Consider the following 13,610-nt stretch of genomic DNA (forward strand, 5'->3'; position numbering starts at 1 on the left):
CTCACGTCTGTTCCGTCATTGGCCCGTCCTCACCTTCCAGCAGCACTGTCTTCAGCTGGGCCCAAACTGCTGCTGGCTCCACCTCACCCCCGTCTACAAGTTGAGGGATCCTTGAGCTAGTTCCGAAAACTTCTGAGATGTATTTTGCTCATGTTGGCAAGAGTGTGCTCATTTGCACTACAGAGATTCCCCGCTAACGGTCAGACTAAGGCACAACCAACTGTGCAAAGGCACCTCCCCCAACTCAGATACACTTGGATTCAAATTCGAAGCCTGCCACTGTCTAATCTTGGGCTCATCTTTGAAGGTCTTGAAGGCACAGTGTCCTCATCTATAGAACAGGGATAACACATACCTCTGAGGGCCGTCATGAAGGTGAAATATAATGTAGATAAAACCGTTGGTCCTGTTAGTTTCCTTCCTTCCTGATCTGGAGTGCTAGGACTAGAAACCAAGTGGAGAATTTGCACCACCCAAGAGGCAGATGCAAGGTATTGGGTCAGCTGCCTTGGATCCTCAGCGGGTCCTAAATCATCAGATTCCCCCAGGCCCACCCCAGTGCCCCTCACTGGGCTAGGCAGCAAGGGACATAACATGACCCTCCCCCTTCTCCCACAAATGCTGCCCAAAAAAAGCAGCCCAGGAAAGTGTGGTAAGTGCCCCCACCCCTGCAACTGCCTAGGAACCTACCCAGATCCTCTTTCCTTGCCTTGCCCCTGGGGCATGGTCCTTGTGCTTTCAGGATCTTTGTGGTGATAGATCCAGGGCAGGAAGTTTGATTGTATTTACGTCAAGCAGGAAAAGTGCCAGTTTAGTTTGGCAAAGCTGCCATCATCCAACAGTGTCCTTCTCCAACCCAGTTCCCCCAGTGTTCCCCATGCCTAGCCTCTCCTCCTGGGCCAACCTCCTTTTCTCTCCAAACTCAGGCACTCCCATCCCACCACAACCTCAGCCCCTGCTCCTCTGCCTTGACCCCTCAGGTTTCTTCTTCCTCAGGTCTCTGGACTCCTGTAGCCACCTCTTCCAGCTGGGTTCTGGATATGGCCAGTGTTCCTGCCATGCCCCCAGGGCCCTATGCTGCCCCCTCAACTTCAGGCTCTGCTAACATCGCCCTAAAGGCAGGAACTCCTGGGCCAGCTGCTTTGGGACCAGGATCAGAAGCTAAACTGTAGGCAGACCAAGGGTCTGAACTCCGCCCCTGAATTCGCAGCCTTCTTCCTCCCCCAGTGAAATTTTCAGAGGCTCCATAAGTCTGTCCCCTAGACCGGAAGCAGACAGGGAGGGGCAGCAATTGCTGGTGGGGACAGAGTGGGGGCCACAGCTGCACACCAGCCTTCTCTTTCAGAGTGGGGACAAGGAGGTGGGAGCTGGGGTGTCCTGGCCTGGAGTTTATAGGTCCCACCTTCACATCTTAGGGGAGAGGGTCAGTTATCTCGACATTTGAAGCCTAGTCTCTCCTGAAGCGGAGAGGTGGAAGACATGTGCAGGATAAGATTTCTGAGTTCTAAATTCCCCTGAGAAATGAATGTGTAAATTTATACAAGGCTATGCCAGTCAGAATTAATTATCCTTGAATCAATAACTTAGGGCCAATTAAAAATTACTTTGTAGTCACCCCCTTCCAGAGTTTCCAGTCAATTAACTCTGTAAAGCACAGAAAATAGGAGAATTCTAAGATAAAGAGGGGAGCCATGGTGGAATGGCATTTTCACTTGCTTCACACTGAGAGGACACCTCTATCCCAGACCCCAGAATTCTTTAACTGGGAGCAGCATCCCTATATCCCTCCCAAACTTTACAGTCTCCTCTGACCCTATCTCTGGCTTATCACCAGGGGAACAAGGAACATCTCAGGAGGAGCACAGAGCTGTAGCTATCCCTCCCAATCACCCTGTTCCTCCACCAGCACTCCCCACACCAGCTGGGCACCCTACAAGGGGTGGAGGGTGGAAGCTCCCGCGGCCCTTAAGAATTGGGGACCTCACTTAGGGAATTGGGGTCTTCTGGGTTGGTAGGGGATACTAAGCCTCCTAAAGAGCGTGCAGTCTGGAAGGCCTAGATGGAGAAGAGGCATATTTATACAGAAACAAGTGGACTGCATTGTAGGGGCAGGAATCCTACAGGCAGGGCCGGCTCAGGCAGGGTGGGGGAAAGGATGGTAGGAGTTAAGGTGCAGGGAAGGAGCTAGGGCAAGGATACAGGAAAATACAATGGGGGCTCTGGGAAGGGTTAGTGAGAAAGGGAGACACTGGTGGGAAACGGGGATTAGGAGAAGATTGGAGGGAAAGAGACTGAGAGAGCAGACAAGCAGTGACAGATAGGGCCGAAACGGTGAGATTAAGGAGAAGGGTGGAGGGGTGGGGGGTAAGGAAAAGAAGCAGCCAAGGAATGGGGAGATGCAAAGGCCTGGTAAAGCAGGAGAGAGCCGCAGGGTGGGCATCCATGCTGAGGGACCCAGGAGGGTGCACTCCCAGGCCCAGGCTCCCAGGCCAGCAGCCTGCCCTGCCCACTCTTGGAACAGGCTCCAGTGGGGCTCACGTCTTCCAGGCCTTCTGCAGAAGTCGGGGGAAGAGAAAAGGGGGAGTCATCTTTGTGGTGCATGGAACTGGGATTCCGAGGACCTTGCTGGTCCAGAAGCATGCTGGGTATGTGACCCGCCTCCTTATGCTTCTAGAATGCAGCCACAGGAGTGTCTACTTGCAGCGCCCGGGCCTGGAGCCCCTAGATCACCAGCACCTGCAATGATAAGCAGGTGTGTGCCTCGTAGCTCTGGCCAGTGCCAGGGCCTTGTTGGCCCAGCCCTGGCAACTCCCAGGGTGTGGGAAGGCAGGAGAAGGGCACTTTACCTGCCAGGGTGGTGCCAGAAGGCAGGAAACCAGGAGGGTGACCAATGGTCCTAGCGGGCCTCATGGGCCAGGAGAGTGGGACACAAAGTCATGGAATGTAACACAAGCACCTCGGGAGTGATGGAGGATATTCCAAGTCGGGGCTACAGAGAGAGGTGCTGAGGGCCAACGGCTGCTTTGCTCAAGTCCATAGGATGGACCTGGAAGCCAGAAACTTGGGTCTGAGTCTACATTCATCAACTTGGACAAGTCATTTGCTCTCTTTGAACCGTATATTCTTTCCTACGAGATGCGGGCGCTGGACACTGATGGGTCCTTTCTGGGTCTTTCCCCCTGGGTTTTGTGAAGGGAAGCCAGACGGTTGGGTGACTACCAGAGCGGATGGGAGGGGGTGGCGGTCGTGCAGGGCCGGGGAGGCAGCGCGGTCTCGGTTAAGGACCCCTCCGAGTTCACAGGGCCTCGAGCACCCGCGCCAGCTCTGTGCCTGGCGCTCTCCTCCCCCCTCCAACGCCGCGCGGGGAGGCGCCCACCCCCACCCCCACCCCCACCCCCACCCCCGCCCCAGGCAGTCCACAGGTGGGACCGGCGTCCTGACCCGGGTCCTATGCAGGGCAGAAAGGGAGAGGGCGGGTTGGGTGCTCTCGCGGTGGGGAGAACTGGAAGCCGTCCTCCCCCTTCCCCGGCCCGACCCGAGCTCCAGGCGCTCCCCGGCAGCAGCGGCAGAACCAAGGGGCGCTGCGCTCCCGCGGCCCACGCGCCCTCGCTGCCCACGCAGCCCGGTCTGGCCGCTTCCACCCTAACGGTAGCGCTGCCTTCCCGGACTCTTGCTCCTCTGCAAGTGTTTATTCTGGTGAAATCAGATTCCTATGCACCAGAGAAATGGCTTCATCCCTGGCCGGGCAGTAGCCTCCAAGAACTAGAAGGGAGGAGGCAGTGGCACTGTCACTGGTTATTTGGGGACAGTCGAGGGTAGTTTTTTTTCCTGACAAAATCTTGTCTCACTTTGGAAGAAAGAGTTAAGGTGACAAGTTCTATTAGCGCCTTAAAGTTAAGGTGACAAGTTTTATTAGCGCCTTAAGACTAGGGGATTGGTTGCTTTGGTTTGGTTGGGCTTCCAAAGGAAGCAACTCAAGGGCAGAAGAGCTGAGATCTGCCTCTTACTTGCTGTGTGATCACAGACATGTTAACCTCTCTGGGACGAACTTTATCTGCAAAACAGCGATAATACTGATAGCTGTAAAGACCAGATGAAAGCATCTAGCTAGCACATTGCACGCAGTAGGCACAGGGCAAATGGGAGCTCTGGCCAGGCTTAGCTCCAGTTAACACCATTTGAGATCCAGGAGCCAGAAAATGTCTCCTTTCTCTGGGGTCCAGTTCCCAGGTTCGGGGAGTGGGGGTGGGGGGGTGGGGGGTGGACAGCAAGTGGGTGGAGGGAATGGGGTGGAGTTTAGCCTGGGATCTATGCCCTTTGCTCCCAGGCGCAGCCTGCCTTCTGTGCTGTGAGCCTGACCTAGCACAGTGAGCACCCGAACACCCAAAATGTGAAACTGCTGTGCTCCCTGTCACTGAGGCAAGACGGAGAAACAGAAAAACTTGCCAGTGATCCAGACTTAAGGTGGCAGTTCCCCAGGGCCAAGGGCTGCTAGCACCTTCAAGCCAATAAAAGTCAGAAAAATTTCTTCAGTGTCCACCCAAATTGGGCATGGGGCACTGTGAGGTCAGGGGGCAGCCTGCAGCTGGGGCAGGGAGAGAAAACTGTGGGTAGGGGGAAGGGTTGGGACAATCAGGTACCTCTGGGCCCTGGGGTACCCTGGTGTGGGTGCTCCTCCCCAGATGGTCACTCTGCTTCTCTGCCTGCTCAGGGAGAGCTGCCTTCTTGGGCTTGTGACTGTTGTGAGGAGCTGGCCCAGAGCCCACAGTTAGGAAGAGGGAAGGAATGAGCATCCCCTGAACATGCCTAATATAGCCATCTCAGGGCCCTGCGCTTTGCTCTGCCTCGTCACCCCAAGAGTGGCTCCAGCTCCTGACTACAGGTGGAAGACAGATTCAGGAGTGGACCCTGGCTGAGATCGGGCCTTAGCCTGGACAACCAGGTCAGAGGGCAGTCCTCCACTCAAGGTTAAGGCTGTTCCCCATGCTGTAGCTTCTGTGAATGTAAACTTATCTAGTAGTCAGCTAGAGATGGTGTGGCTAGGAACCTATTTCCGGAATCCTCTAAGTAGCCCAGGGTTAGCATCAGGGCCCTCCGTACAGTACAGAAGCCGGGCACAGTCATTCACAAGTAAAGGTTTGTATATATTATCAAAATCTTATGGAAAAACAGATGCACAGCTATTTATACAAGAGCAGGTGGGTGTGAGGAAAATGTCTGCTTTGGCATCAAACCTTTAGGTCCAGCTGCTGGCTGTCCTTCTTCTCTTCTCTGGAGCCACTCCTCACCAGGCACGGTCCACCCAGGACGGCCGCCCCTGCCATTTCCTTTGACTAGCTTGAGCTAATCAGAGGGAGGGCTTTGGGGTGTCCCCAGCCCCTTAGGCATCCATGCCCTCTCCATCTGCCATTGCTCCACGCCGAGTTCCACAGGCCCGCAGCTCTGCCCTGAGGGCTCCTCAGAAGGCTGGATCCTGGCCCTGGAGGGCAGTAGGGCTGGGGTGGTCCTGTGGTCCCCATGAGACATCTTTTCTGGATGACTGGCCTTTCACAGCCTGCCAGCTGCAGGGGGTCCAGGGCAGTGTCATCTTCTCAGTGACATGCCGCAAAAACTCTTCTTTTCTGGAAACTTCAGCTTCAGGTGAAAGAAATTTTTTGGAGAGCCTCAGAGACAAGAAAAGGAAAGTGAGACGAGATAAGGCATCCTTCCTGGAGCGTGGCCGGACCTCAGGCTCTCCCACAGCAGAATAAGGACATCCACAGCAAATCAGCTGGGGTAGGGTGGGCGGGTCTGTGTGGCCCGGGGAGGTGAGGCCTGGGCAGTCATGGCAATGGCAAACAGCGCCTGGCTGCCTGGTCCTACTGAAGCAGTTTGGGAACTTCCACCTGGAGGAGTAAAACAGAGAGGTTGGAGAAGGGAGCTTGGCAAGGGGTCTCTGGAATTCATCTCACCTACCTTCCATCCTAAAGGACTACACAACAGACACCTCAATATATGTCTGTGGAATGAATAAATGAGCTGTTGGCACAGAGAGGGTCTTTCCCCTTTTCTGTAAAAATTGATGTCATCAAATGACTGCTTGATATGCCACTCTGTGATGATATTGTGAATTACTGATTATATATGTAGAACAGAATGGTCATATGTTAAGAATGTTTGTGTTTGCCGTCATATTTTTTTTAATTTTAAAATTGATAAAAAAAATTTTTGTTTTAAATTGACTGCCTGAATTACAATAGTTGTCCTTTATCTTATGGTATGTAGCCCCAAGTGATGTTGTGGGTTTAGGGTCAGCTGCCACCATCCAGTCAGACAGGCGGATAAGCATGGATGCTGTCATGCAGGCAGGACTTGTAGGGAGGCAGGGCTTTGAGAAGCAGGCTTCCAGGGATGGCTCATGTGCCCATGGCCCTGATTAATCCAAGGGAGAATTCTCCTGAGGGGCAAATCTGCCAAAGGCCTTTGCGATAAAGAGATCTGTAGTATTTTTTCCAGTCCTGAGGGATAATTAAATAAAATAAGGAAGAGCCTGAGGTAGAACTGCTAGGGGAAAGGTGGTTCTCCATTTCTAGGAGAAAAGGTTTAATTGCAGGATGTGAACTTTTTTAGTGGTCAACTAGAGATGAAGTGAGATGCTGAAGGAAGCTCCTTAAAGGAAGGATAGAGTCTCATCTCCTAGGGAGGTATAGGTGTAGCCTGCGTGGAGGCAGGAGGATAGATGTGATGACCTGAAGTCCCCTGTCAACTCTGGGAGTCTGTATATTGTCTACAGCCTTATGGAAGCTGCCTCTGCATCCCTTTGCATCCATTCCCTTTACAATTCTGCCCTCCCCTCCATGCCTCTGCCCAGCCCGTCCCAGCCCCAGTCCCATCCCCAGGCCCTGTTGGCTCACACCCACAACTACTTAACTTCTTGAGCTGCTTGAGGTTGCTGGAGCGGATGGCAGCCAATAGCTGGTCACGGGAGTTCTTCTCCTGGGCAGGGAGGACTTTGTCTCCCATCTTCCTCTGGGTAGCTGGTGACAGTGAATTCTTCAGGTTCTCCATGATCAGGGGTGGGGCCAAGGGAGGTGGAGGTGGGGGTGGAGCAGCTGGAACACCCCCCTTCTTGGGCGAGTTCTTTGGAGAGGGCTTTGGAGATGGTTTGGGTGAGGGCTTGGGGGAGCCCTTGGCAAGTGCCCCAACCTTGGGCACCTCCAGCAGATCTTTCTTCTCTCCACTGGCCTCCTGGGCCTGCCTTTGCTCCTGCAACCGCTTTTGTCGTTGCTTGTCCATGTTGCGGCTGAGCAAGTTGGTGACAGTCATTCGGGGCCCAGCCAGCTCAAAATGGTAGCCCAGCTTGAGCAGTGTGGTATTCTCCTTAAGGAGCTTGGCAATCTCCATCTCTGTCTTACCACCGCAGATGTGTCGCTGGTTGTGGAAGCGGAGCTCCGTCAGCGTGTTGTTCTGGAGGAGGGCCCGGAAGATGGCCAGGATGCCTTTACCTGTGATGTGGTTGGAGTCCAGATTGAGGCTCGTGATGGTCTTGTTGGCTTTGAGCATGATGGCGATGGCGAAAGCCACATGGTCATCAGCCCGTGTGTTGGCCAAGGCAAACACCTTGACCACAGTGTTGAACTCCAGGGCCTCAGTAAATCGGACCAAGATCTCATTTGTGATGCAGTCTGAGTTGTTGACATTCACCTCGGTCATCTCTGGGTCATTGTTCTTCACTTTCTCCAGAGGCTCATCAAATATGCTGGGAGCTGCTTCCTCCTCTGCCTTGGCAGGCCCTTCAGAGAGCTTGGCAGGACCACTGGGGACTTGTTTCTCTGGATCTTTGATCTTTCCTTCTTCCTTGGGTTCTTTTTCATTTACAGATTCATCCTTCTTGACTTTTTCATCCTCCTTTTTTGTATCTGTGTTCCCAATTCCTCTGTTTGCTTTCTTGTCTTCCTTTTTCACTTCTGTGTCCCCACTTCCTTTTTTCATCTTCTCATCCTCTTTTCTGGTGTCTGTGCTTTTACTCGCCCTTTTTACTTTCTCATCATCCTCTTTCTTGTTTATCTCCTTCATCTCCTCTCTCTTCTTATCCTTGTCCCTGCTCAAACCTGCATCCTTGTCACTCCCTCTCTTCTCATCTTCCTTCCTTGTGGCCACTAGCCCTTCCTCTCCTTTCCCATCCTTCCCTGCCTCTTTCTTATCGACTGCAGCTCTGACCCGGCCCTTGTCAATGCCCCTGATGATCTTCTCTTCCTTGGGCTTCTCACCACTTTTGCCATCAACTTCATCTTTGTCTCTTGAGAAGCTTTTCTTTAAACCACCCCTCTTTGGCTCCTTCCCCAGGTCTGAGTCCCGTCTGGGGCCGAGCGTTTTTTTGCTGGCATCTCTGCCCCTTTCCTCTCTGTTCTTGGCATCTGTCTTGGGCTCCACTTGCTTGCTTTCCTAAGAATTCAGAAAAGAAAAATAAACATGAAGAACTGGCTATGGAGGGAGAAGAATGAGTATGAGGACAAGTGTGGGGAGCAGTTATATAACTGCCCTTGAGTCTTTGAAGGACAGTCCATGTTTGGGAGAGTGAGTGAACATTTCCATCAAGGATGGCATAAGAAGAAATTGGGTTCTAGCTACAGGGAAAGGGTTGACATCAGACTCCAAACCTCAGGATCGTAAGATTGCAAAATGAGCACCTACAGGAGGTCATGGCAGTTCCTCCCCCGAGCATTTTTTCCTTTGAAAATGCATTAGCTTACAGAGGTCCAGGATCTGAGGGGAAAAAAGTTGGTGGGATCAGCATAGAGTTGCTAATGTTTTATTTTACCAATGAAGGGTATTTATAAATTCTGTCTGCCTTCATCACCTCTTTTCAATAAGAAGGAGCTAACAATAAAGAAGAGACAAAATAGAATAAAGGACATGACTTTACATCAAATATGTGTATCTTTTTTAAAAATTCAAAATATGTTCCTTATTTTTCTAGGAAAAACCTGGCTAAGGCTAAGCACTTCTCCATGGGCAGCACTGGCATCCACTGGGCCAGCTGACCTCTAGAGGACGCTGCCAGATTGGGGAACTAGGATTCTGCAACTTCGTTTTGACTACACAGATCTGAGGAAATGTTCGGGGAGACTGTGGGCCTGAGCGAGCTGAGCGAGAGAGGCTTCAGTTCCACGTGCAGTGTAGGCCACTTCCAGGGGGCCTGATTTCTTCCTCCACAACATTGGGTCAAGTCTGAAGCCTTATTCTGAGAACACCTGTTTCCCATCCCCATTAGAGGAGGAGGGCTCACCTGGAAGTAGCAGGCTTGCCTACAATTAGCTATTAGATGTAACTGCCCAACTGTGATAAAGACCTCAGAGCACCTGGGGCCTTGGAGGATGCAGTGATGGCCTTCCTGAAATTTTAAGAGGAATAGACAATGGTGTATGCATTGGAAGGGTTTTCTGTCTTCTGAGAGTGCCCGGTTGAGGTGTGGGAAGAAAGGAGGAAAGGAAAAACAACACTCCTCCCCACCAGCCCTTCCCAGAGGGGCTGGGAGCAAGGCTGGCCCTATGGAAACAGTTTGTACCTGCACAACAAACACATGCCATTAGGGACCGGCCCCTGGGTTTATTTAGTAGAGAAAGTCCTTGGCTCCTCGACTAGAATCACAACTACCAGCCTGGGGGCATGGGGCCAGCCCCCTGATGAGACACGACTTTGGAATGTGCCCCTTTCCCCATCCTGCCCCCAAAGGCCTCAGGGCCTAGGCTGCACTGAGGACTCACTGGGGCTGTGAGGGGTAGAGCAAGGAGCAGAGACCGGCCTCTTCTCAGACTCTGACTCCCAGGGAGTTGGGTTTGACCCCTCAGCTCACCCTTCAGGGCCAGAAGCATAAGTGGTGGAGACTTCCTGTACCTTGATTTGAAATGAAGAGTGTAAGGGGAGTATGCTAATAGAATGTAATAAGGAAACCCAATGGGTCAGTCCTTTTAGGAGACTCTTATAATGATCTGCCCACAGTTTGGTCAGGGAATTCCCTCTCCCCCAGCCCTGCTCCACCAAGACCAGGGGTGGTTTCCTCACAAATGCCTTCCACTTCAGGAGCTTGGAGGTAAGAGCTGGTGGGACAGCCCCTTCAGTGAGTCAGGCCCCTGGTCAAATACTCCTGCCCCTGCCTCTGTTGCTTCCCTTCCCAAAATGCACAAACTTCAGGATTTCTCACACCCCACGATGCACTGACCAGCTGCCCTCGGCAGAATTCCCATTCTATTCAGGGGCCTCATTTAGAGGGAAACTGAGGATCCAGAGAGATTATAATTTAACCAACTTCACACAGCAGGTTCAGGAAAAACAGAGGTTTGGACCTGCCTGTCTCACTACCAGCCCCCAAGTCACTGTTACACCACCCCTCTGCCTACCAGCATCCCTCAGCTGCCTATATCTCTGCTGCCCACAGAACTTCCCAGGCCAGCCAGCCCTCTTCTCTAGGTCCAGCCAAACCCAGCCCCCTTTAGATCCAAGGCTCCCATTGAGAACCATCACTCTCTTCCCTCAACCAGGACTTGTTTTCTAACATTTTAACCCTCGCTCTGCCTTGACCCCCAGGTCCTGCTCTTCTCCCCTTTGTCCTCATCCAGGGCTGTTCCTGCTTACTCTTGGGGTCCTTTCCCCACACCGGAGTCCTAGTTGGCTTCAACCTGCCTTGTATCTGTTCCTGAAGAGGTGTGCCAACCCGTTAAATAGAACCTAATGAAAAACAGGCTAAGGGGGGGGGGGGGAGGGCTGATTAATCATCAGTTTTCTCCAAATAGCCAGGAATGAGAGGGGCTAGGACTTGTTGCAGCTCGCAGAGCGCGCAGCCCTGAGAGCTCAGACATTGCCTTAAAAGGAGAAGGAGCCAGAATCCTCCCAGGGCTGGGATTTCTGTGGTGCGGAGCTCCTCAACACATAGCAGAGCTGCTCCTTCGTGCTTATCTGAAAGAGAGGCCAGGCCAACATTTTGCTTCTAGAACTGGTGCTGCATCCTGGTGACCTCCAGAAGTTATTTTTGCCTTTGTTCTTGTCACTAGGCCTCTCTCTACCATTTGTACCTCATAGCAAGAGGGCTTTAGAAACCTCCCCAGAGCAAAACCCCATGGGCCTTGGAACGAGAAAGCCAAGCAGCAGTGATTTTGTTCCCCTTAGGGAAAGCTTTAGGATTGGGAGAAGCCAACAGGGGTGGTCAAAGAGTCCTACATGAAGATAGGAGAATAGAAAGGATGACCTCTGAAAGCCTCTAATAAGCTGTGGCACATTGCAGGGACTAGAGGTAAGAGGCAGCTCCCTACCCTCCATCTCCCCAGGCCTTATGGCCAGGTGATGTCATTCTATGCCAGTCTGTGCATTAGTATCCAAGTTGAATCTCTGTGAGATGTTCGGATGGGCAGAACATAGCATCTCCTCCCTTATCTTGGGCCTGCTGGTGCTATTTCCTCTAGGAAGTTTTATTTGATTAAACAATGAAGACAATGTGTCATCACTTCCATTGCCAAAAGCGGTCTATTCAGAGGTCCCTTAAAATGAGAACTTGCTGAGGGCAAAGGCCAAATCCCCTTTGTGGTCCATTTGGCACCCAGCCCACCGGATGCCCTTTAGCCATCCCGTTGTCATCTCTCTCCTTCCTGACCCATCACCTGTGGGGGAGGCATCTCCCCCTCTGCAGAGTAATCCTGGTCCCAAGGGGCTACAAAGGAGGGAGTCTGCAGACTCTCCCCAGAGGACAGCACCAAGAAGAGGCGGACCTTGGGGAGAACGTCTCAAAAGTGCGGTTGGAAGGTGCAGGACTCCCTTTGCTCAGAGTTCACTTTCCAGCCATATACCTAGGAGGTGGCAAAGCCAAAGAAGGCAGGAAGTGACTGGCAGTGACAGTACCCCTCACATATGATATCACTGCCATGAATTCAGGGGCATCAATTCCTTCCCCAAAACATGACCCAGGTGATGCAGATTCAGATAGCTTACTGCCAGTATTGTTTTGTTCCCTCAGGGCTGCCTGGTGAGGCCCCTAAAAGCTCCAGGCTGGGGGCAGCAACTCTGGGGTTCCTCACTCTGCTTTTGGAAGACTGTCTTCCCTAGGCTCAGGTAGAAGTCCCTGAGGGGATATCCCTGGCAACCTCAGTGTGTGTGGATCCAGAGCTCATCAGAACAGACCATTTTTACCTTCTTCCTAGGCCATGTGGTCTGATTCTTGTTTTTCTCAAATCAAGGTTCTTTAATATACCAGGACATCACCAGGGGAATACGTAGCATAGAAATGTGTCCTGCTCTGCGTGCTCAAACCTCTTACCGCCTCTCCTTCCTGGTCCTGCACCCATGTCTACCCTGCAGCCCCCACCTCCACACTCACCCCCACCATGCCTCAGAGCCCAGGATCTCATTCCTCTGCTTCGCCTGTGGAGCTGTCCTGGCAAAGGGCTAGGGCCCTGGCCCTGTTCTCCCAGCCACCTGATGATCTTTTGGTATCAGGTACTGCAGCTGACAGAGTCATCTGTTGACAAGGGAGGGCAAGGAGCAGCTGGCCACAGGCCAGGGGGCCTGCTAAAGGTCCCGGGGGAAGCAGCTTCCTTACAGGGTGTGAAGGGCAGGGCAAGCAGCAGGGCCCTGGCAGGTGGGGTGGGGGGTAGCAAGAGAGATCACCCTCCAATCTCCTGCCTCATTCTACTTGGAGCAGCAACTCCTCATTTTCCACCAAGAAGTAAATTCTAGATTCTCCTGACAAAATCTTTCAGGAGGGTCAACTGCCTTTTGGAGAAAGTAGTATTCTTGTGCTTGGCACTCCTTGGGAGGGACCATGGTGTCTGCATCCCTTGGGGGTCTGTGGGGCAGTCCTCTCCTTCAGCTAGCAGCTCATTAGGGCAAGATTCAGGCCTTTTAACAACTGATATTGCTCTTAAAAAGTTATAGGCTCCTTCTGACAGTTTTCCAACAAGAAAATTAGGATTGTTCTGGGAAAGTTCTAGGAACCCATTAGCTCTGCAGACAGTTTGCCTGTGTTCAAATTCCAGCTCTTTAGCCCTTGAATAGCTGTGTGATCTTTGGTGAGTCACTTAACCCCTCTGAACCTGTCATCTTGTATGCAGGTTCAGACCACCCTGGGCTTCCTCATGAGATTGCAAGCAGTACAGCCAGCACTCAAACCAAGGTCCACATGCCAAAAAGGACTAGAACAGGAGGTAAGAGGCAATGATTCTGGGTCCCTGATGAAAGGTGCTCATGACAGTATGGCAGGCAGAAGGGACCTGCCCCTCCTCTTTCCTGAGACCCCCTATCCCTCCTGCTCATCTTAGTATTGTTTAGTAGGGTGATTAAGCACTTACCCAGTTATCTCTGAGACTGCATTTTATCTTTTTCATGATAAAATGAAATGGTTATTCAATGAAATAACCACTTCCTGCACCCTGGAAACCTGCCTGGAGGCCCAGAAACTGCAAAGGGTGCAGGCTGCTCGGGAAGCCTCCGCCAGCCCCACCCCACTCCTGCGAGGGCCGTTGCAGAGCCACTCACCCCTACGAATAATACCAACTAGCACTGGTAGAGACAGGAGGCTCTGTGAGGGGCTGGGGGCACAAAGAGGCATCTGTCCTCAAGAGCCAGTCCCCTGAAAACCCTCC

The 13,610-nt window shown here is 52.3% G+C and overlaps 1 protein-coding gene across 1 annotated transcript in view; it reads right to left on the bottom strand.

Annotated features, from left to right (window-relative positions):
- Positions 1–5,123: 5,123 nt before the first annotated feature.
- The window catches only part of LMOD1 (leiomodin 1), a 43,868-nt gene continuing 35,381 nt past the window's right edge, over positions 5,124–13,610 (bottom strand). Inside the window, exon 2 of the mRNA XM_077157393.1 lies at positions 5,124–8,424. Coding sequence (XP_077013508.1) covers positions 6,775–8,424 — 1,650 coding nt within the window. The 3' untranslated portion in view covers positions 5,124–6,774. The remainder of the gene's footprint in view (positions 8,425–13,610) is intronic.

Source organism: Tamandua tetradactyla, chromosome 4, assembly GCF_023851605.1.
Source record: "Tamandua tetradactyla isolate mTamTet1 chromosome 4, mTamTet1.pri, whole genome shotgun sequence".
NCBI classification, from domain to species: Eukaryota; Metazoa; Chordata; class Mammalia; order Pilosa; family Myrmecophagidae; genus Tamandua; species Tamandua tetradactyla.